Source organism: Mycteria americana, chromosome 20 (assembly GCF_035582795.1).
Source record: "Mycteria americana isolate JAX WOST 10 ecotype Jacksonville Zoo and Gardens chromosome 20, USCA_MyAme_1.0, whole genome shotgun sequence".
NCBI lineage: Eukaryota > Metazoa > Chordata > Aves > Ciconiiformes > Ciconiidae > Mycteria > Mycteria americana.
In genome coordinates, this window is record NC_134384.1 from 3703224 (window position 1) to 3724393 (window position 21170).

The 21170-nt window shown below is 57.4% G+C and overlaps 1 protein-coding gene across 5 annotated transcripts in view; it reads right to left on the reverse strand.

The window, feature by feature from the left end:
• Positions 1 to 452: 452 nt before the first annotated feature.
• The window catches only part of ATP2B4 (ATPase plasma membrane Ca2+ transporting 4), a 49678-nt gene continuing 28960 nt past the window's right edge, over positions 453 to 21170 (reverse strand). For 3 of the 5 annotated variants that reach the window (XM_075521836.1, XM_075521837.1, XM_075521838.1), the window contains exons 5-21: positions 20748 to 20873; positions 20465 to 20590; positions 18570 to 18605; positions 16797 to 16958; positions 16461 to 16675; positions 16127 to 16369; positions 15766 to 16007; positions 15216 to 15450; positions 13848 to 14027; positions 13483 to 13570; positions 13234 to 13340; positions 11397 to 11588; positions 11074 to 11287; positions 10420 to 10631; positions 9938 to 10045; positions 9396 to 9578; positions 453 to 1341 (exon numbers count right to left, since the gene is read on the reverse strand). In XM_075521836.1, coding sequence (XP_075377951.1) covers positions 1036 to 1341; positions 9396 to 9578; positions 9938 to 10045; positions 10420 to 10631; positions 11074 to 11287; positions 11397 to 11588; positions 13234 to 13340; positions 13483 to 13570; positions 13848 to 14027; positions 15216 to 15450; positions 15766 to 16007; positions 16127 to 16369; positions 16461 to 16675; positions 16797 to 16958; positions 18570 to 18605; positions 20465 to 20590; positions 20748 to 20873 — 2975 coding nt within the window. In that variant the 3' untranslated portion in view covers positions 453 to 1035. Of the gene's footprint in view, positions 1342 to 6810; positions 7004 to 9395; positions 9579 to 9937; positions 10046 to 10419; positions 10632 to 11073; positions 11288 to 11396; positions 11589 to 13233; positions 13341 to 13482; positions 13571 to 13847; positions 14028 to 15215; positions 15451 to 15765; positions 16008 to 16126; positions 16370 to 16460; positions 16676 to 16796; positions 16959 to 18569; positions 18606 to 20464; positions 20591 to 20747; positions 20874 to 21170 lie in introns of all 5 variants that reach the window. The other 2 variants (XM_075521840.1, XM_075521839.1) reach the window with 2 other exon arrangements.

A 21170-nucleotide genomic window follows, 5' to 3' on the forward strand; every position in this document is an offset into this window, starting at 1 on the left:
TCCAAGGCTGAAGGATTATTTAACCCAACAGTACAGACAAGCCAGAACGGGCAAAAGTCCCTCTGCTCTTGATGGCAGGAGCCGTTACACCTTTGCAAGGCTCTCACCAAAAGTTTCACAGCTGTTCAAGAACAGAAGAGATGCATCTCTTAAGAATCCCCAGGAAGGAGCCCTGTTTCTCACAACCATGGGGTTTTTCTTCACCGTACTTCCACTGCCAGTTCACCTCCACCTCGCTGTGTAGAAAAATCAGAATCTTTTATATCCAGCAAGGTTACAGCCAAGTCACCTTCGTTCCTTGTCTACCAATAACTGCTTTGAAAACAGAGAGAGAAAAGTGTGTGTGCACACACAGAGGAGGAACTGTAAAGGCTAGGTACCATATTTCAAGGTGGAAGACTGCTGTACATCCCTGTATCTATCAACCTGTGAGTAAACACCTTCCCCCTGGCTGGGGTTTTTTTGTTTATTTTTAAATTTTCGCACCAGAGTGCTAACTCCCCCGCTTCCCACTGTGAAGTTATTGGGGGCAAACCCCACAAGCAAAGAACAAACCCCAACATTAGAAGAAAGCCCTAAAAATCACAAGTGGAAAAAAAATAAAGTCACAAGTGCACCCCAGCCCTCAGGCTGAGAGCGTGCATGTAAGACTACAACAATTTGAACTTTCTTTGAACATGCATTTTTCAAAGTGAAAACCCCCTACAGACGCATGGAGCCCAACTCTCGGAGAGGAAATAACCTGGCTGCTTCACTTGGGCGAGTACCACTGAAAATTAGGGATGGAGATGCACAATTTTGGCTTAGCCTCTCTCCCAACACCCAGCATCGTGGTACTCTGGTTCCCACTGCTAAACAATGGTAAAAAAAAACCCAAAACAAACAAAAAAAACCCCCAAAAACAAAACACCAAAATGATATACGTATGAGCAGTTTGACACGAAGTGACCGCAGTGTGTGATCAGTTACTGGTGCCAATATCACACAGGGCGAGGGGCGAAGGTGGAGGAGGAGGGGGGGTTCGAAGTTCTAAGGTCAAACCGATGTCTCCAAGCTGTGTAAGGGGCTTTCGGGCTCTGGGACGGTGACCTCAGCTTGATCGCTGTCCACTGCATTGTTATTTCTGTTGAGGGATGTAGATCCACCCAGGCTACCCCCACCTCGCTTTTTGAGTCCGTCAGTCTCGGGGTCGTCTTCAGCGCCGTCAAGGAATGGTGTCCGAGGTTCATCTTCCTCCAGGATGAACTCTGGGTGAGTCATGAAGTTATGGATGGAGCTTCTGGATTCGGGTTTCTCGAGGCCTTCGTACAAGGAGCTACGGAACGCATTCACCACTTTGATCTGCCGGGAGGTGAGGAGCGTGCGGGATAAACAAAAGAGGGGTTAGTAGCAGCTACGAGAGGCCAGAGCTCCCAGGAGAAAATAAAAGTAAATCATAAAGACACAATAAAACAAAGAGCACAACAACAACAACAAGTCACCACCACTGAACAGACAGCTAAGTCAAAATGAGAGATCTATGGTGAACTAGGAGGGCCAACATGGATCAGACTCAGGCACTAGGTGTGTGATGGGGAATCAACCGACTATGGGGCGACTTCAGAAGCTGCAAGAAAAGACACAAAAAAACTCAAAACCCCAGATCACTCTGAATGAATGGAAGCCAAAATGCATTAGTTGTCATTATGTGTGCGCACGCATATCTGTGTGTATAAACGAGGACAAAAAAGTGGAACTACAACTCAAAAAAGAGGTGGGTTAGACAAACAGTGGGTTCACTTCAAGGCAAAAAAACTGTACGGTGGGAGCGATGTGTGTGTGTGTTCTATTTCATTTTTAGACCTATAGAAAGGAATGGGCTTTAAAAAGGTGTCACAAACTTTTCAAGCCCATGTGAAGCAGTAGGTCCAAGTGGATGCCATGACCAGTAAAACCGGACCCAGCTAAACATGCAAGAAGGAAGCCAGATCTGTGTGAGTTCCCCCACACGGCTGCCACCTAGATCCCAGGCTGGAGCTCTGGATCCTTCCCTACACCGACATGCTGAAGACAACCCAGCTGTTTCCAAAGGCAGCTAATTCTTTTGGATGCTCTGCACGAAAAACAATCCCAAACTTTGATAGAAAGCCTGGCCACACACTGCTCCCGTGAAATCCACAGGCTGTCAGCACTGCCAAAATCCAGGCTCAACGCATTACAAGCAGGAGATCCAGAGCCCAGTTTGGACAACCAGGGTATGGGTCTGCTAGCTCCGTTGCACTGGAAGGGAGAGGTCTGGAAACAAGCCCGGATGGTGGCTAGCAGTGGATTCACTGCTTCCTCCAGTTCCTCTGGAAATCCAAGCCTTGAACCCTTCCAGCTCTTGCCCTCCCTTGCAGCCCAGTCACAGTTGTTCGGTCGGATGGGTGCCAAGTGTCAGATCCAGCGAACAAAGGGGCAGGAGGTGGCAGCACGGTGGGGCTGCAGCAGACCTCTCCCCCCCGCTGCTGCCGTCACACTCGCCCTGGCACCCGCAAGGCAGCGACGTGCGGACGCTAGCATGCGTCAGACAACCAACACGTGCACCTCAGGTGTGGCAGAGCACTCCAGCTCTCGTGGACAACTCGGGGCTATGATCACTTGAAAGATGTCAAAAGGCATAAACTGAAGGAGAGCAATGCAATAACGTGGGCTTTTGAAGCAGAGCCAACAAACCGAGCAGCTGAAGGTCTCCCAAGTAGAGGACCTGGTGAAATCACACACGTAGCTTTGCCTTTTACTGCAAAGCCGAGAGCTAACCACCACACAGTGCCCTCCAAAGCATCCCTCGGGTTGCTCCGCTGGGTCTTACACCAATGCTCTCCCCACTGACTCTTTCAGGCCAGAGCCAGCACGTTGCCTCTCTCCAGAGGTCCCCCCATCCTGCTGCAGCAGGTCACACCAGCACTCTCCTGGCTCGTGGCACCCTCCCAGTCACCTGGGAACTGGGCTGTCTCCTCCCTTTATAGAGAAGGAAGCTACTGACAAAAGTTGTCAGCAGGGCCCAAGCATCTTGCACAAGCTCTCGTGTGTTTTAGGGAAGCAACAGAAGTCTTTGCTCTGTTAAGCAGAGTTCATCTGGGACCAGGAGATCTGCTCAAGTCCTCCTCTCTGAAGGAAATGCCTCCAGACCACCTTACTTTGTTCAGCAATGCTGGGCGCAGCAGGGAAGTCGGTAACACCTCCCCAGAGCAGTGCCAGTCGTCCTGCTCTGTCTCCTGCCCCATGGAAGCAGCATTGCTCCTCATGAGCTACCTTCACCTGCTCCCAGCACCCAAGGAACCCAGTCCCCACCCACGTCCCCTGCCGGCTCTCACGGTGTCCCTGTGGACTGAAGCTGGGGCACAAAAGGGAGGAGAGCCACAGATCCCACAAAAGGGGTGCTCCTCCACAGCATCCCTATGCTACACCCTGAAGAGCCTCCCCATCACTCAGCCACCGGCCGAGGGAGTGGAGAGTGTGCAGAGCTGCTGGAGGGAGAATGATTCAGATTTCTCCTTGCAAGCTGATGAGGCAAATCAAGGTAGGTGTGTGTTCTGCCGCTTCTTTGCGAATGGGCTGCAGATCTGGTGGGTGAGCAGAGATGACACCCCTCTTCCTGGTGAGATGAGCCGGGTGAAACTGTCCACCTTGGTCTGGTACACAGGCAGGCTAGGAGGGAAGTCACCAACCAGCACAGCCAACGAGAGCCTCCTAGGGATCTTTGGTCTCAGCACAAACAGCACTCACAAAACCAGACCAGAGAAGTTACTCAAAGAAGAGTCTCGTGTCTGGAAGCCTGGAGATTTTACCTGCAAGATGTTCCAGGGTTCCCCTCTCATGAGGGTTGCCCTTCTGAGTCCGCTCTCCATCTGGCTTAGAAAGATGGTGCTGCACCACATGGGGCAGCAACGTGGCATCCCCCTGGCACAGGCTCAGCACGTCCCGGCTAGAAACAAACAAGCCAGCTCTTGCACACACACGGACCGGCACGCACATGCGAGCTAGATGGCAAACACTCATGAGGAGATGAGCATGGGCCAGGTACCCCCCCCATGATGCTGGAGCACCAGCTGGCCTGTGAAAATGGAAAGTTTATGTAGCTGGGAACAGAAATTGAGAACTGTGTTTGCTGTGCTAATGACCACAGTAAAATCCTGAATAAATTCATTATTTAGCGTGCATGCAGAGGACAAGGGAGACCACACAGCAGGCCACCTCTACCGAGACCATGATCTGTCACTTCATCAACACAAGAACAGCAACTGCAAGCCCTGACAAAAGCACTGGCCCCTAAAAATGCAGTGTGCAAAACCAACTAAACCAAGTATAACGAACCTGAACAGGCTAACGAGAGCTTAGGTGACTGCCAAAGTGACTAGGTGGTCAGTCTAGTACAAGCTCAGAGGAAGGAGCAGCTCCACAGAAGCCCCCCCTGCTCCACCACCTCAAGCACTGGTGAGTCCAGACCTTATCTACCACATCACTGCCTTCGGCTCCACCTATAGCTTCTGCTGCAGTTTTCCCCAGGTTTTCTTACTTTGATTTAACCATCTTTGTCAGCATCTGCTGTGAAACTAATTCAGCTGTTCCCTTGTCAAAGGAACTTAACAGCAAGGAAATGTGTTTTGAATGAGCCAGGCAGCGCAAACAAAAATGAAATCCTCCCCAGCCAAGCTGAAAGCCCACCTCCCTCCCTGCCCATGGTCAGGCTTCCATGGTCAGGCTTACGTGTCCTCTCCACCTGAAACGTTTGCAACCTGCAAGCTTGGAATTTATTCTCATTTCACACCATCACTGCAATGTGCTGGGCAAACCCCACTGCTCACATGGAGGTGGAAATTACATCTCCTGCACGAAGCCAGCATCAGCTCCACCACTGACCCCTGGCTTGCTGCGCCCAGCTCCCTCAAACCAGGGCAAAACCCCCAAGGGAGACCAGCTCAGCTCTGCAAACCATCTCCTGAGGGTCATTCCCGAGACCTCCCTCTCCTCCATGGCCCCAACAGGGGCACAGCGGGCAGGGCTGCCGAGGTCCAGCCCTGCAGAACTCATCCCCCAGAGTGAAGTGGAAGACAGAGGGACAACATTAATCTGTATGGAGGGAAGTGGAGCTTTGGGAGAGAGGGAAGGGAAGCAGCAGAGGGAAATAGAGAAAAGTCTAGGCAGAAAACAGAGGGAAGACTTAGCGATCTGGGTTAGCTTCTGGTAAAGTTGTTTGCTGCCTGGAAGGGCACGAGCTATCCAAGTTACCTATTCCCTTGCTGCAAATCAGGGAGAATATTAATCCACAGACTGCAAAAAAACCTGCATTTTGGTCTTGTCCACCCAAGCCCACTACCCTGAGATCCCTCTAAGCAGGTTTTCTTCCGATTAGAAAGTCTTGGTGGTGCACAGATGCAGTCAGGAACAGAAGGCAGCTGCGCTGCTTCAGAAACATTGGGGTTAAACAAAATAAAATTCAAGCATCAGTATCGGCTAAATAGAGAGAAAGCAAAATTATCAGAAATTCTCTCTTCTCTCCCACAGTGCATAAACAGTGGAGACTGAAAGCTATTCAAAAAGTCACCAAGGGTATTTCTTTAATAAGAGGAGAACACGGAAAATGACTGTGCAATAAAAAAGCCAATTATCCGGGAAAGATACACTACCTACTCATAGCCTGGCACAGCCCTGCAGAGAGAATTGACGCTCACGTGCTCACAAGCCCTTATATGCTGCTCGCAATGAACACTGGAGAGGAGCACTGCACCAGAGAGGGCTTTTCTTTGGTCTGGAAACCCACAGCTAGATCCAGATCCAGCTTTGCCACCGATGTTCAGCAGGGTCATGTTTTCCATCTCCGTTTGCATGCAGAGTCGCAGGTCTCCGCATACACCGAGAACCAGCGTGTACAGAACAAGCCGGGCACCGATGAGCCGCTGCAATGGGGCAGCGATGCTCTGGCTATGACAGGGGACCAGCGGAGCCCTGTGCTGTCCCTGCAGAGCTCCAGGGCAGCAAAGGGCACGCTTACGTGCACGGGCTCGCTCAGCTCTGTCTCACACGGCATGCAAGATCACAGGCAGGACGGGGGAGGCTGCTTGCTTACAAGCCAGCTCTGAAACAGCGGGCTGAGCTGCAGGTGAGCGGCTCCGATGTGTCACCACCGGCCAGCTGAGCCACGGTAATCGGCTGCTCTCGTGCACCGTCCAGGCTCCCAACCGAGGCAGGAGCAAACACCCCTTCTCACACGCGTGCAGGACGCGGAGAGCACGCGGGCAGCCCGTTACCGCGGCTCGGCCGACCCCAGGAGCGCACAAACTGCTGTGGGAAGGTCCGAGCAGCCGCTCTGCCTCCAAACAGATTTACAGCTTCGGTAAAGCAACGCCTCTGCCCATCCCTGCCCTCCTGGGGCTGGGCAGAGCCGCATCGGAAAGAAACGGCAGCTTTTGGGCGCAGCGTGCCCTTTTCACAGCAAGGCTTTTAGTTGCTCATGAACACATGGTTCTTTTAACAAGAACTGCCAATTTTTGCACCCCTCAGGAGGGTGGACTCATACGTCAGTCCTGCAAAGGAGGAGAAGAGGTAAAAATGGAGGAAGCAACAAGGAATGGGGGGCGGGGAAGGACCAGAAAGTATCGTAAACTTGTTAAAGATGCAACAGCATAAAAACTAATTTTTTTTTTTTTTTTTTTTAAACACTCTCCCGCCCCATCCTTCATTTTGGAAATCAGTCAAGGTTTAGAGGGAGAGAGAACAGGCTGGGTTAGGTTGGTGCAGGTGCTCTCTGTGGTTATTAGAAGTCATGCATTGTAATAGACTATCACTCACTGCCCGCAGGAGGAGATGCAGCAGCAGCAGCAACAGCAGAAGTGGTGGGAGTGGAATTGACGGAGGAAAGAGCTACATGGGTTGGGCTAGAAACATTTTTTACATCGTGGTGCTGGCTCACGATGGAAGGCTGTCTCCTGAGGGCTCCCTGCAAAGAGGAGGCGCCGGTCTGGAATGTGTAAACTACGTCCATCTGCAAAGAACCAGAGAGTGAGATAGCGTCGCCCCGGCCAGAGACAGGGAGAGGGGTTGGGGAAGGAGGGGAGCAGGGAGGTTGGGCAGACACACACGGACAGGAAGGAAGAAGGAGGATGGAGAGGTGGGGAGGAGGGAGGAGAGAGTCCCCCCACCCCACGCTCCCGTAAACCCGCACGGGGTTCGGCTGGTGTTTCTGGGAGCAGAGGAGAGGGCGGCTTCCAGCCCCTGCCCCGCTCTTGCAGGCGCGAGGGCGGCAGGGTTTATCCCACCACCGAGAGAGAGACCGCGGTGGGAGGGAGCGATAGAGGAAACACCTTGGGTTATCCCGACAATCTGCAGGAGGAGCAGAGAGAGAGAGAGGGTGGGCAGAGGTGCGAGCTGGAAGCCAGCGGTCCAGAACACTGCACTGGGAAAGGGTTTCTGGTCCCTCAGCCCCGTGGGATGTACAGCTGGGGGGCCGAATCCTGGGACACACCACGCGCCCACAGCTCCCATGGCAGCCGGCCGTGCTGGAAGACGTTTCGGCCTCTCTCCCAGGCCCACGGCTCTGCACAGGGCTCAGAAGCAGAGCTGGTAGGGGTGGGCAGGGATGCAGCAAGGAAGCACCCTTGGTGGTGGGCCACAGTTGCTCTGCGGATGCACGCCAAGGCCAGAGGAACAGGGCAGCATCCAGGTGCCACCATGGCTTCCCAGACACTTTGCAGCTTGACTGTCCCCAGCCCCGTGCCAGCCAGCCCGCTGGCAGAGCGCACAGCCCTGTGCCGCCCCAGCTCGCCCGCCTTGGCTGCACGGCTCCTCGGGAAGGGACATCTCCTCCAGACCCACGTGCAGCTCTAATTCACCCTGGAGGTATTTTACACACTGCAGTTTGATCTCCCTCCATGGAGGAACCTTCTTTTCCCCAGTGCACCAGGCTTTGCCCGCAGGGAAGAGCCCCGTGCTCTCACTTAAGACACGCTGACTCAGGACAGAAGCCCTCAGGACGCTCGTATTGGACCTGCCAGCTGCTCTGCTCGACGTGCAGGGCACCACAGCCAGGAAAGGAGTCCCTAAAGAGGCTCCAGGACGTGCCGACGTCCAGGAGCGTTTTTCACGTTGCAAGAGCAAGAGCTTGTTTCAGCCCAGGTCCCCCACGGCTGCAGGGAGATACCTCGGAGGCTCCGGGCTCAGCCCCAGCAGCATGCCTGGCCGCTGGTACTGCAGCCGTTCATACCCACCAGGCCTCCAACACATCTGGACCGCTTCTGAAACAGCCTGGTGCTCCCAGCCTGTCTTTCATGTGAACGAGCCAGGCTGAGCCGGCAGCTCAGCCCCCCCGCAGCACCAGCGACCAGCACTGCCCTGGGCTCCCAGAAGAGCCTGGCTGCCCCTCACCGCTCACAGCGGGCAGGGATCAAGGCTGAACCTCACCTTGAAACCCTCAAGGCAACATCTCACAGAGGAGAAGCAAAGTTAACACGGCACAACACGGCCGCTGTGCTCGCTCCGGTCCCTGCGTCTGGGCCATTTTGTTTATCTCCATTTGTCGGAGGGCCAGAGGAGGAGGAACGAAGGATAACAAAGCAGCCCTGAATGCCAGGGGCCGCTGGGGACCTACAGCTTTCCTCCATGGGCCAGCTCTGCCCAGGCCACAAGGAAAGATGAGGGGCAGCGACCTTGCTGCAGGGAGCTCGCCCTGCCCTGCCCAGCCAGCAGTCTGGGGGAAAAAAAACACCCTTTCAGGAAAAACTGAGTCAGGGAGAAACAGCTGATGTAAAAACCATATTAACAGATAGATTCTCCTCCCCTTCTGTGCTGCGGGGCCAAGAGCTCCAGGCAAGGAGCCTGGAAGGATGGCAGGGAGGGGTGGCAAGAGCCCTTGGCCAAAGGGCCGTTGGGAAGGACAGAGAGCAGCAGAGGAGCGAGACCGGAGAGGGTCTCACGCAGGCAGATCCCTCCTGGGCACATTCCCCACTGGGAGCAGCATCCCAGCAGCGACCGAGAGCAGCTTCAGTGCTGACCCGCTGCACAACTCGGTAAGAGCCCGGGTGGCTCCGTGGCCCCCCCGCAGCTTCTGAGCCCCCTCCTCTGCTGTGCGAGGTGCCCATCAGCAGCGCATCCAGCCTCCTGCAGACCAGCCTGGCCTCACGCTGCAGGATGCTGCGCTCTGCATCAGAACAGACCGGTGCCTCCCCCCGCCCCAAGCTGTCCCCGAAAGCCAGGCTGTCCTGGTTCCCCAACCAGGGCAGACCCAGAAAGGCACAGGTGGTGGGAGAAGTCTAGCCCAGGAGGCGATGGCATCCTCCGAGCAGCAGCCGTCACCTCTTTCCAGACAGAGCCCCTGGAGAGAAAGAAAGAGAAAGGAAGAGAGAAGAAAGAGCCCCACGGTGCCCGCTGCCCCACAGTACCTGCGTCTGTATCCTGTTGAGACCCCTGAACCACAGGATCTGCCCGCGCCGCAGCTCCATTTCAGCGTGGTCGATCTCATCCACGTCTTCAGGCAGCTCCTCCTCTGGGATCTCCTCCTTGGTGATGCCATGCCCAGCTTCCTTCAGGAACTTCAGGTGGCTGGTTGGGACAGTGCAGATCAGCTGGAGAGAGGCAGAGAGAGAGAGAGCGGCTCCTTAGCCTGCGGGTTGTGGCAGCACGGAGCCCGCTGCCAGGCTTGACCAAGGGGGAGCATTCCTGCGATGAGCCGCCAGGACTCAGCTGAGACGTGCCACCGCTGCACGTGCCCCACTGCAAGCAGGGTGGGAACAAGTAGATTAGCAACCTCCTCTCCTCATTGCTGGCATGGTACCGGAATGGAGCATCACCCCCTTCCAAAGCTGCCTTGAATAAATACTGAGGAGAACAAGGGCAGCGAGGCAGCGGGAAGGGAAGGGCAGGCTGGGCTGCGAGCACGCCACGGCATGGAGGCACGTGGTATGTTTTTCAGACTGGCTCTTACCTGGCCCCAGAGGAGCTCTCCCACTCCGATAAAAATACACCAGAACCACTGGCTCAGGGTGAGCCCAGAGCAGCTGAACGGCTTCCCACCAAACTCCACAATGATGATCTAGAGCACAGGAGAGAACAAGTCACACACCGGGGAGCTCCAAGGGCTGCATGGCACAGCCCTGGGATGAAAAGGTCCCCTAGGGCCACACATCTTTCCCCCCCCTCTCTGGGATCATGAGAGGAGCAAGGACCTCACATCTAGGCTAGTGACTTTACAGGACACCAGAAGCACACTGGCTGGTGGGCCCTGGCATCTCCCAACACGTTCTAGACTCCAATATTCAGGTTTTGGGTCACCAAGAAGCTGCTGTAGAAGAATAAGGGGACAGGACAGAGCTGTGGGCAGTAACTACAGCAGACACAGGTCCTGCCTGCATCATGGTCCCCTCCCAGCCCCACCATCTTATTCCCACGCTGCTCCCGCAGCCTCACCTGAGCTGCGAACGTCCCCAGCACCACTGTGCAGAAGATGGGGTTGCGGTAGATGGACTCGAAGACGTTTCTCTCCCCGTGGATCTTGCGTGCATTGATCTCGTTGAACAACTGCATCATGACAAAGGTGTTGAAGACGATGGTGTAGTGCTCGGTGGGTGGGGAGTGGAGCGGGGCATTCCGGCCACTGTCGATGTCAAAAAACTTCTCCCCTAAGCAGACGAGGGGTTTTGGGGAGGGGATGGGGAAGGGCAGGGAAGAGAGGAGAAGTTGAGTTCCTGCTCCTTCCTTCTGCTCTGCCCTGGTGGAGGTGGAATTAGGATCCCAGGCTCTTGCTGAAGATCTCTTGACCCAGCTGGAGTCCCCCATGCAAGCCCCACTGAACCCTTATTGCCTTAAAAATGTTGATAAGCTGCTTCCCTGGCTAAAACTGTCTCTGCACCCAGTGAGCTCTAGAGCAAGAAGTCCTCTTCTTATCACCCCTCCGCTTCCCATCTATTAAATAAGCTCTGTGACGGCCAAATGCGAGGTCACCGACTGAGGGCTGAGAACAAGAGTCCCCAACACTGGTGAGGAAAGGCAGCTTGCGAGGCAGGGCTGGGACTCTACCCCTTTCCTTTTTCCCCCGCGGTTTCTTGGGACCTCAAAGCTCACCCGCAAAAAGCAGCGTGAAAATGATAGTTAGCTGGTAGACCGCGTGCCCCAGGATGTTCTTCATCATGGTGCGGGAGATGAGCGGCTTGTTGCGGCCGTACGGCTTGCGCAGCAGCAGGGACTCGGACGGGGGCTCTGTGGCCAGGGCTAAGGAGGCGAAGGTGTCCATGATCAGGTTCACCCACAGCATCTGGACAGCCTTCAGGGGAGAGTCCTGCAGAGAGAGAGGGGAGAACACGTCACGCCACCAAAACCACCCTCTCTTCACTCCCTCTTTCGCAGGAGCCCCCGCTCTCCTCCTGCCGAGCCCAGCGGCCCCGTACCTGCGTGATGCAGGCACCTGTGAAGGCCACGATGACGGCCACGATGTTAACGGTCAGCTGAAACTGCAGGAACTTGGAGATGCTGTCGTAGACGTTGCGTCCCCACATCACCGCCTTGACGATGCTGGTGAAGTTGTCATCCGTCAGGATGATGTCCGAAGCCTCCTTCGCCACATCCGTGCCTGCGATGCCCTTGAGGACCAGGGAGAAAGCGACGGGGTGAGTCACAAGGCGAGCTCCACGCTCAGCTCCACTTCTTCCCAGAAACAGCCCCGAGAGAAAAATCCACCGGAGCCAGAGGAGCTGGTGCCAGTCCTGCTGCAGCTGCGTCAACGCACCCGAGAGAGAGGAGGCTCCAAAGCAGCGAAGCCTTCAAGGGCAGACACCGGCTCAGCTCCGGAGCGGGGCTCCGAGTCAGCAGCAGCTTTACAGCCTGTCACTGAGTGCCCCAGACAAGAGCCACAGCGCAGCAAAGCTGGAAAACAGCTTATAAACGTGGCCTTCTCCCTGCGCCAGAGAACGCAGGGGTCCCTGGCTGGGCACCTCTGCTGCGAGCGAGGGTTGGGACCCCCAAATGAGAGCGCGAGCTCAGCAGCCTGAAGCCCCGGCACCTTCGTGATGCCGTCCGAGGTGGATGGCAGCCCCGCAGCGAGCAGGGCTGCCCACAGCCTCCCAAAAGTCACCTGCAGCATCTCAGCCAGACACAGTTTGCTCTGCAGGAGCTGGGCTCGCTGCCTTTCTCACCGCCGGCACACAGAGGCGCTCGCTTTGCAGTAATTAAATGCACCGAAGCGATGCCCGTAAGGAGCAGGTTCCCCGGTGCTTTCCCGGAGCAGCTCTCCTGAGATTTGCAAGACCTGTCTCAGACGGGAACCCCCCGGCTGTTGCAGGGCATGAGCTTCGGAGCAAGCTGGGCAGACCAGCCGAAGGTACCCCACATGCCGTTTGATCCCCGCTCTCTGGAGACCCTAGGGCAGCGCAGCCCCGGTGCCTGGCCCCCAGCAAAGCCCAGTGCCCGGCCAGGGCCTGATCCTGCACGTGGGGGCAGGGAGCCCTGCGGTACAGTCCCCAAGAGAAGACAGACTACCTTCTGCTGTTTGTCCTAAAGGCTCCAGAATTGCACTTGGATATTTAACACGTTTATAAAAATCCCTACTCCCAAAACATTTCTCATTTACTTAAAGCTGCCTACATGCGCTCATAAGGCTCCACCCAGCAGCTGGCTCCTGCTCACACACCTAAACTTAAACAGTTCACAGGAAACCCGTTAAAACCGACAGGTTTATTTCCTTGCTTCTTTCAGACAGGGCAAAGAAGAGCAGCAAACCAGGAGATCAGAGTTCTTCACCATAAATAAACTCCCCAAGTCAGTGCCAGCACCACGCTCAGAGCCTGGGCTGCCCGTTACAAACCCGGGTGAAGAACTGCAGGGATAAACCAAGTCACGCTGAGTTATGGGGCTCCCACAGCTCTCCTGGACCCCACAGCTTAGAAACCAGGGCCAGGCAGGACCCTGCTCTGGGTGCTCTGCAAGCACCACGTCACCTTCAGCTTGACACGGTCCCTCCAGGTGGGTCAGAGGAGCCCAGCCCTAAGCCAGGCTCTGAGAGGATTGCTTCCCATCAATCTTTTACTAACAGTCCTAAAAAGTTCATGAGAATTAAATCAAACCTCCAAAGAAGATCTCTTTTTTCTTTTTAAGCCATCCTGTAGATTTGGAGGAGAGTTTCACCGGTCCAGAAATAATTTCAGTGTTGAGAATAACCAAGCGTGGCATTAGTTTCTCACCCCAGAGAGCGAAGGTCACCCCTGGGGAAAACCCACCGCCCGTCCGTACCATGGCAAACCCAACGTCGGCTTTCTTCAAAGCTGGACCATCGTTGGTCCCGTCCCCGGTCACGGCCACCACCTGCCTCTGGTCACCAACGGTGCTGTCGATAATTCCTGAAACAGAGACAAGCAGTTCAGAGAAAATAAGCCCCAAGGCCAGGCTCCCAGCACAGATTATGCTGCAAAAGCACCCGGGCAGAGCAGAACGAGACATTTTGGTGAGAAGCAGCAGCTGGGGGAGCTGGCGGACGCTCACCTTTCACGAGCGTGTGCTTATCTGTCGGGGAGGAGCGGGCCAGCACACGCAGCTTGGGCCAGATCTTATCCAGCTGCTCCTGTTCCACCTGCAGGACAAGGCACATGTGAGAAAGGGTAGGGACCCTCCAGAAACCTTCTGCCCCACCGGAGAGCACACCTCAACTGGGACAGAGCCTTTGCCTCCAAGCACACGGACACCCCTGCAGCTGTGCTGGCTGAGGATCCCGGCAAGCGGAGGAACCAGCTGCGTTTATCCAAGGAGAGGAGGAAAACCCAGAGGGATTCAGCACTTTACATTGCTGGGGCTGTCGGAGAGGCCACCCACACCCGCTGCAGAGCAGGACCCAGGGGCTGCTCTCCCACCTCTCCCTTCTCGTTGCGGATGAGCCGGTTGAACTCCTTCCCCTCCAGGCACAAGAAGTCCTCCCCTGGCAGCAGGATGCCGCACTTGGTGGCGATGGCACGGGCGGTGTTGATATTGTCCCCCGTCACCATCCGGACGGTGATCCCTGCACGCTGGCACTTCAGGATGGCATCCGGCACCTGGGGGACGGGGACAGAGTTGGCGGGGGAGAGGCAGGGCAGGGCAGAGCGCTCGGGTTTGGCACCGGGTATCCCAGGAGCCAAGCAGCTCCTCTCCCATCCTCCCTAAAAGGATCTGGAAAGGGCCCTGGTGGGGTCATGGACCAGCAGCCCACCTGCATCCACCTGCGGCTCAGCTCAGTGCTCACACTGGGGACGAGATGAACCGAAAAAACCAGCTCAGCTCTTTATCCCTGGGGTGCAGGGGGAAGCCACCAGGGACCGGAGAGGATGCCTGCCCCTGCTCGCTGCCGCGGCCGGCTGCTCCTGCACCGCAGCCTCCTGCCCTCACCACAGCTCCAGCCAGACTCGTGTGCGTGTCCGGAGCAGCTCCTCCGGTACAGACGGCCCAAGATCTTCCAGCCCCTGCCCCAAGGGGAAGGCAACCTCACTGCCTTCTCCCCGTCGTGCTGCGGAGCCGGGCGCCAAGGCACGGCCTGGTGATCCATCACAACAGGGATATTTTGTCTGCCCCCTCGCACCGCTCCGGCAGCACGTTGCTGCACTAATGGGTTTATCTATTACGGAGCGGTGGGGGAAGAGGATATTAGTGAGAAATTAGCAAATTGAATCAACGGCCTCCAGAGCCAGTGCAGACGGGGCATCTGTAATGCAATTCCCAGACCCAGATACTTGAACATCTAATCAGGAAAGATGCAAGCAAGGCAGGAGCGCAGGGGCAAGCTCCAAAATGTAATCAAGAGGCAGGTATCGGAGGGCTTATTGCATTAGCCCAGCTGCCTGCCCGTCACCCCCACAGCGGAGGCAGAGGGGGGCAGCAAGCTGTGAGGGAGGAACCAGCTAGATCAGCCCTGCCCCTCTCCAACACCCCTCTGTCACCCCTCCGTGGGGTCTCCACGCACCTTTCAGCTGCGTGCGGAACCGGTCTGGCTTGTGCACAGACCCCTGGTAGCAGTTGGGGGGAAAGTTTGGGTGGAAATACCCTGCCACCAGGTCATTTTGTCCAGGTGTGGGAGAGAAATGCCAGCAGCAGGGAGCTGGTAGCGTGGGGCACTTCAGGGATGGATGCAGAGGAGCTACTTGTGCTTTCTTAAGGAGCTCGTGGTCCTGAGCAGCAGGGAAAGGGGCTCCTGGCCCAGGAACGGGGCAGGGGTGGAGGACAGCCAGGGCAGAGCTGGGATTCGGTACCTCCGGCCGCACAGGGTCCTCTATCCCAACCACAGCGATGCAGGTCAGGTCAGAAAGGATCTCGTTCTCGCTGTCCCAGTCCGGCTCGGGGTCAGCGGGGAAGTCACGGAAGGCCAGGCAGATGGTCCGCAGCCCGTGGCAGGCCATGGGCTCTATCACCTTCTTCACCATCTCATCCCGGTCCTTCACCTTGAACACCCGAGGGTCTCCGTTCTTGTCCAGGATCCTGGTGCACCTAACGCAGGACCGGGATAGAGGGTGAGGGAGACTGGCATTGGCACGCGCTGCCGGCTCAGCGATCCACTCCCCGTCACCCAGGTTCCCCATCTGCAAAACAGGGGCATCCCCCTTACCCACAGCTCCCTACAGCTTTACCAAAGCCACCCTAAGAGAGTTCAATACTTTGCACAGCAGCACCTCCCCATAGTCACCTCCCCGCTCCACAGCAGCTGGGCACCCTTCACCCTGCAGCCCTCCAGAACAGCTTCACACTGCATCGAGCGCCTAAAGGGACAGGGAGAGGACCAGCGTGGCGAGGGAGGACAGTTACTTGCGGAGGATGATCTCGGAGGCTCCCTTGCTGTACATGCGGAAGCCGCCGTTGCCGTTCTTCAGCACCGTGCTCATGGACTTGCGCACTGAGTTGAAGGTGTAGACCTTGTAGAGCTTCTCCTCCGGCACTTCGTTCCGCACGGCCTGGTAATCCTGCTTCAGGTCCAGCACGAAACCCAGAAGGGCGCACTCGGTCTTGTTCCCCACTTGCCGGGGTAGCCCCCCTTCCTTCTCGGGTGGCTGGAGAGGAAAAAAGAAAGGAAAAGTAATGCCAAACCTGGGTAAAACAGGATGGGAGCTGCAGGGATGGCCAAGGGTGGGAAGGCCAGAGGACATGAGGTTGTGGTTCTCCAACTCACCAGGATCTTGGATGTGTAGGCAGAGTTGATGGCAACACCGTTGACTATGAGGTCCAGGACCTTGGGCAGGATGGCTTCAGGGTCGGGGATCTGGCGGTAGTGGGTGTCCCCCACATAGGCCTGCACCACGGTCATGCGGTTCATGGTGAGCGTGCCCGTCTTGTCCGAGCAGATGGCGGTGGCGTTGCCCATGGTCTCACAGGCATCCAGGTGCCTCACGAGGTTGTTGTCCTTCATCATTTTCTGCAGCAGGCACCATGACCAGGAAGGTCAGAACCAAGAGCGTGAATTTCCCCACCACGCCCCCAGCAACCTTGCTGCATTGTGGTCTCACCTTCACAGAGTAAGCCAGGGAGATGGTGACCGCCAGCGGGAGCCCTTCAGGCACAGCCACCACCAACACGGTGACACCGATGATGAAGAACTTGACGAAGTACTGGATGTAAATGGGGGTGCACTCTGCCAGCCAGGGCCGCCCCTGCACCCCAAACGTGTCGATCACGAAGTACAGCACCAAGATGATGACCGTGATGGCCGACATGATCAGCCCTGGGGGAAGAGGGAGAGCGGCAGGTGAGGGGACGCAGGGGAAGGGGACGGCCCCTTCTCCCCATGCGACTTCCAGCAAGAGCTCTGGGGCGACAGCTCGTGTCGGGCCACCGCCACTCACCCGCCTTCCCGATCTGGACTGCCAGGCGCGTGAGCTTCCCTTGCAGCACGGACTTCTCCTTCTTGGGCACCTTCACCTTCTTCTTCTCCTTCTCCTCATTTTCCACCCCTTCCTGGCTCTTCAGGGGCTGGATCTCTAAGGCCACACCATCCTGAGTTTTAGCTACAGCCCAGGGCAAAATAAGACACCACGTGTGAATAGGAGAGAGACCGGGAAAACCTGTAGGACACCACTGAGAAATGGTGGTGGGAGAGAGAGAAAACCCAGAACAAGAACCATTCCCGATGACACACGCATCCGAGCACATGGAAACCTCGTGTCCTGGGGCCCTGCCACCTCTCTACGGGGCAGTTTTCTGCCGTCTACCCCAGCCCCACGGATAAAGGATCCTCAGAGCTGACACTGGCGATGTGACCCCTGCACCGGTCACACCTCTAAGGCAGTGCTGCAAGAAACCCTCTGGCCAGGCTTTGGGGTGGAGGCAGGTCTCTTCTAGCCTCGCCTGCGGGCTGCTTTACACCCTGCAGCAGATGGGGAGCGCTTTGGGCTGACCCCGGAGAGGCTCTGGTCCCCCCCGTCCCCTGATGAGCATCCCTGCTCTGTGCCCCGCTCCCACTCGGTGCCGCCTCCGCAGTGCCCTGCGGGCAGCTCGGCAGGAATCACTTGCCAGGGGAGCGACTGAGGGGGTGAGATGGAGGGGGATGGTTAGAAATTCGGATGGAGTTTGAAGAGGAGTGAGCCAGCTCCTTGAATCCCAGCCCTGAGCCATCCATCACACTTTTAGGACCCGAGACAGCCAGGCTTTCAGCTGCTATAATTGGTCTAGTCCAGCTGAAGGTCTGCATCGGGGAGACCCAGGTCAGCTGGAAGTTTTGGAGAGGGATAGGAATGGAAGAGGGTGGGAACCCCCCCCCAAGAGGCTCCGTCTCAGCTGCCGGGGCTGGAGGAGCGGTGGTGGTCCCATAGCTGCCTGCAGCTGCCCCGGGACCTGTCCCCTCCTGGCTGCTGCTGCTCGATGGCTCGAGACACCCCAGAGCTCACAGCAGCTCCACATCGGACACCTCCACGGTTACGATAGACCCGACACGGACAAAACAAGCACCCAGACACAGTCTGACGGGAAGGAGGGAAACTCAAACTGCTGAGAGGAGAGAGAAAGAGAGAGAGAGAGGTGGAGAGAGAGGTGCAGAAATGGGCTTCCTCCACAGCCTGCAAAGAACAGTGTGAGAAACACTGGCGAGGAGACGCTCACGGAGTCGAGGCCATGGGAGGAGGGGGTGCAACCGTCGCGTTGGCCAGGCCCCGTGGGACATTTCATCCCGGGAATGGCGTGAGGGGACCCATGTCTCTCCCCCAGCTGTGCCCAAACACAAACCCTGCAGAGGGACGGCTTCTGGGGGGCACAAGGGCTTCAGAGCCACAGCTGCGGCTCACATCGACATGGATGAGATTTGCCCCAAGAAAGGGATGCTCTGCCAATGGTCTGGGCTGCTGGAAGAGCCCTGTCCTCTCTGCACAAAGGCTCGCCCCATGCAGGGGCAAGGTGGCTACAGAGGAAGCCGGCCAGCCCCACCCCAGCTACGCACAGCCACCGCGATGCCGTGCCGGGGCCGCTGGCTGCGGGACCGTTGCACCCTCTCCTAGGACAACGAGGCGAGAGTCCCGCCGGAGCAGCAAAGAGCACAGACTGATGAGAAGAAGGAAGGAAGGAAGGAAGGAGGAATGCTCGGTAGTTAGTGTGGTGCTGGTTCAAAGGATGGAGAGGCTGGTTACCTTTGTTGCGATTTTCGGGGGCTCCGGTTTTTTTACCTGTTCAAAGAGAGAAAGGGTGGAGGGCTGAGCACATGGACCCACGTTCAACGTCCAGCTGATGGGACAGCCTGGGGCCGGCCCTGCTCCGAGGGGCCGTGCACCGCTCCAGCGGCATCCATGCGCAGGGCTCAGCACCCTGCAGTCACCCTCCGGACACCACGTGTGCCTTGGTCTGCAGCTCATGGCACCGGGGAGGCTCCGGAGCTCCCCGACTCCCCGACACCCCGTCCCCAAGGCTTCAGACTTCCCCATCTGCAAAGCACCCGCTACAACCCCTGTCAGTGCTTCAAAGGGTGCCAGTGGTGTCTCAGACCCTTGGGGAGAAGAAACCATGAGCGGAGCTCAACCTCCGTGCGGCACGTACCGAGCGCCAGCGCTCCCTGCCTCCCGCTGCCACTGGGCACAAGCGGATCCACCCAGGAGGCACAGACTTGTCCCCTGCCGTGGGCAGCACTGTCCCCATAGTGGGGGGCTCTGCCCCTCGTGTCTGTGGTGGGCAAGGTCCACGCGCAGGGGTCCTCGACGTGCCTCCACAACACGGGGAGCGCAGGGCTGCTGCAATCTGAACAAGCCTTGTGCGATTCCTCCCATCGCCCCACAGCACCGTGGGGGGGGGATGAGCCGGTGAAGCCCCCTGCCCCACTTTGCTCCCAAATCGAGGGCTGCAAGGCACAGAGCCGGGTTTGCTGCGGGGCTGAGCAACAGAGTTTGGGGGCTGGGAGAACACCGAGCACAGTGCCTGGGTGCCTGGCAAGCTGCTGCTCAGCTCTGACAGCGGAGCCGTTCCCACGTTTCACCCCGTTACTCCCACCTCCAAGCTGGCAGCTAAACCCCAAGAGCTCCACAACCACTGAACCCTAGTGATGTGAGCCAGCCGCCCGCCCCGGGCGAGCAGAGCTGGAGAAACCCAGCGTACATGCGGCCCAGAGCCGAAACGGCTGCCAGGAGCGGCCCGGCAAGCCTCTCCCCGCCTGACGTTGCCTCCCGGGAAGGGCTCCCCGGCGCAGGGACGCCTGCGCAGCCGGCGATGCCAGCCGGCAGCTCCCTCCTGCCAGCTCCTCGTACCTCGTGGCTGCTCCCGGTGAGCCCAGACCTGCTGAACAGGGGTGCAGGGACACGGGGGAGAGCAGGAGCTTCCCAAGCCTGGCTTGTACCGATGCTGGCTTTAAAGCTGGTATCGGAGCTGGCACAGAGCAGGGGAATAAGCAGCGAGATGTGAAAGCCGAGGCAGGAAAGCATTCGAGTCCCAGCATGACAGGGAACACCTCAGCCCACCTGGCTGCTCTCCTACCCTCCGCTCCCCAGCACACAACCCCTCCTCTCCCTCTTGCCATCCTCTGCGCCTCGCCTCCTTCCCCAGGTTGCTCAGGGGATACCAGCAGAGATCTTCAGCAAAGTCCTCAAGGTTCTGGATGGGCTACTAACCTCCTGCAGACAGCCAGGACTCACCTTCCCACCACCGGGCAGGCAACGAGCACCGTGCCACGGCACCACGGGGCATCGCTATCGGCCACTTTTCCCTCTGAGCCTCGACCCCCCCACCCTGCAACTCCAGGCTGCAGCCGGCTGGAGAAGAGAGAGTTGGAGCCGTGTCCGAAAGAGCTGGCGAGCGGAGGTCTGGGTGCACGGGGGGCTTTCCTCAGGCAGCACGATCCCCGCGCTGCGGGCGAAGGGGCAGCAGGGAGGGATCCCCCCCGCCGCCTCGAGAGCTCACCGTACCTGCCTGGGTCACGGGCACTAACACACAACCGTGTCCCACGGATGTGGGTGTAGCTTGTTGCACACCGGTGGATGCTTCCCAGGAAAGGGAGAAAGGCAAAAGGAGGGGAAAAAGCAGGTTCAGTGGATCTCCTTACCTTTCTTCACCTTCTTTTCCTCGTCTCCTTCTCCCGCACCCAAGAGAGTGAAGATGATTCCCGTCTGGGAGTTGATACCCACGGCAGTCACCACCATCCTGCCGGAGCCCTCCATCACGTGGGTACCTGGCACAGCAGGAAGGCCACGGTGAGACAGGACACCGGCACGCAGTCCCCATCTCCTCCCCAACGCCGGGACACGGGACCCAGGACCAGCCACCTCTCCGTCACGGCACAAACCCAGCCCAGCCCCGACCACGCGAGAGCCGCCCGGGATCCTCACCTGACAGCAGCATGGGGTCTTTATCCAGTGATTTCTTGACTTGGTCTGACTCCCCGGTCAGCGAGCTCTCATCTATTTTCAGGTCATTGCCCTGGATCAGGATCCCGTCTGCTGGCAAGAGATCGCCTAGGAGAGGAGCAAAGAGGGGGGTCAGCCCCAGCCCGGGCAGCCGCAGCTCACCCCTGCCTGCCCCGTCCCAGGAGGAAGCTTTGTGGGTCACCAGAAGGACTGAAAATTCAGTCTCAGACCAAATCTAGAGGGAGGAGAAGCAACAGATGGGTATTATAAGACAGATGGGTATTATAAGATGATATCCAATAACTCCAAAATCTTCACTGATGCACGAAAGCATTTGTTGTGAGGACATTTGCTCAGGCAGACAGTGCTTCCCCCATCTGGCTTTATTGAATTAACACCACATCC